General features: G+C 42.3%; 1 protein-coding gene across 1 annotated transcript in view; it reads right to left on the reverse strand.

The window, feature by feature from the left end:
• Positions 1-1,813, reverse strand: part of vamp4 (vesicle-associated membrane protein 4) — a 9,188-nt gene that overhangs the window by 3,469 nt on the left and 3,906 nt on the right. Inside the window, exons 4-5 of the mRNA XM_035652753.1 lie at positions 1,688-1,738; positions 515-615 (exon numbers count right to left, since the gene is read on the reverse strand). Coding sequence (XP_035508646.1) covers positions 515-615; positions 1,688-1,738 — 152 coding nt within the window. The remainder of the gene's footprint in view (positions 1-514; positions 616-1,687; positions 1,739-1,813) is intronic.

Raw genomic sequence — 1,813 nt, forward strand, 5'->3', positions numbered from 1 at the left:
AAACAAGACATTTGAAGACGTCACTTGGGAAATTGTAACAACATTTTTCACTATTTTTGACAGTTTGGCAATATGCAAGCAGGTTTGAGATCTCTCCAGAAGTTTTTAATATTATTAACATGACAAACCAAAACCTTCACTCCTGATTTAAAGATACAAATAGGATCATAGACCTTCTGTTCCAGCTCATTGAAAGGCTCTGTACACTAAGATGAATCTTAATTAGGTATCATCAGTAACACCTGTGTTTACCCAACTATTTCATGTCCAAAAGCTCTACTGGACCTCATTAAGAACATTTTTCTTTTTAAAATGGATGCACATTGCAGAAATGTTAACATTAACATAAGCAAATGCCAAAATATTCCTACATACAGTGAGGACAACAATCCTCAGAGCCATGTGCGAACCATCTGTAAGCTAAACTGACTTCTGTGCAGAGTTTGTGTTCATTCATTTTACTTTGCACATGTGGACAAACACAAAAGCAAACGCTTGCCCCAGTGTGACTCACCCGACTTGTCCTGCAGGTCGTCGAGACGCTCGCCCCTCTCTATCACCTTGGAGATGTTCTCCTGCATCACATCAATCACCTCATCAACCTGCGACTGCACCCTGAGGACACAAGTTGGTGTGAGGCACAGAATCACAAATAATAGACATGAATCAGAAAATATAAAAAAAAGGTAGGATTTGTCAAGGATGATGTTTTTTTTTTTCTAGTAACCACTAAAGCACAAAGCACCTGTTTTCCCAACAATATCCTCTTCTCTATATCTAGCCTTGTCCAGTTGGCAGGCTAAAAAAAAGCCTGTTTTACAGCCTCACTGTGACCTGCTAGGACCTGTGTAGCATGTGCAGAATTATGCTCAAATCCTTGCTTTATTCACAGTACCTGAGCATGGCATGACTAAGTCCAGATAACCCCTCAGTCGCTCTTATTTCAAAGTAATTCTGAGCAATACCTCTTGGAGATATGCAGGATCAGCAGGAAGGAGGACATTGGCAAATAAAGAAGAAAAGCCAGAGGGACTCGTAAGCAAGATACAAGACAAAGGAATCTGTTTTCTCACGATTGATCACATTTTCCATCACCATTACACTGCAGGAAACTAATCAGTTTTGGACTTAACCCTGATTGCAGGTTGACGGCAGTAATATTAAACATGTAAAGACACAGCCAGAGCAAAAGCACAGCCTTAGGAAGAGGAATGGGCTGCCACAAATACACACAGACACATGGTGAGGACCTGACCTGTGGGGTTCAAGTTCAGACACACACAGAGGTGAAGGGCCTGCGCAATGTGCACACAACATTCCTGGAATCTGTAATGATGGCATCTGGTTTCATGTGCTCACAATGACAAACTGTCAAATATGAACAGAGCGTGGAGAAACAACCCTGGGTGCCAGACTGTCTCAACAATAACCTCCGCTGCTCTCTGGCTGTGTCTGACTGGAGGTTAATGTGGAAACAGACTGCAGAGGGACTGGGGCGTCCTGGGAAGGTTACATAATAACCTGCACACGGCTGCCTCTTACACAATCTGTTAACAACTTGCAGTTTCTGGTAAACATGACGGACCGTGGTTGCATAACACCAACACCAACACCAAAACTAAAGGTGCTGGCAATACTACTCTGACCTCCGGCTTATAGATGTAATGAGAAATGTGTTAGTACTTACTGCTTCATTTTGTCATTGTGAGGTCCAAATCTGGGTCCTGTGGGCCCTCTCCTGGAAAACAGGCAATAACGACGCCAAAGTTACCAATTTAATGTACAAACTAGATTTTATGTACTCTGCTTTAAC

The sequence above is a fragment of the Morone saxatilis genome, unplaced genomic scaffold (assembly GCF_004916995.1).
Source record: "Morone saxatilis isolate NCDOM2014 unplaced genomic scaffold, NCSU_SB_2.0 Contig12, whole genome shotgun sequence".
Taxonomy (NCBI): domain Eukaryota; kingdom Metazoa; phylum Chordata; class Actinopteri; family Moronidae; genus Morone; species Morone saxatilis.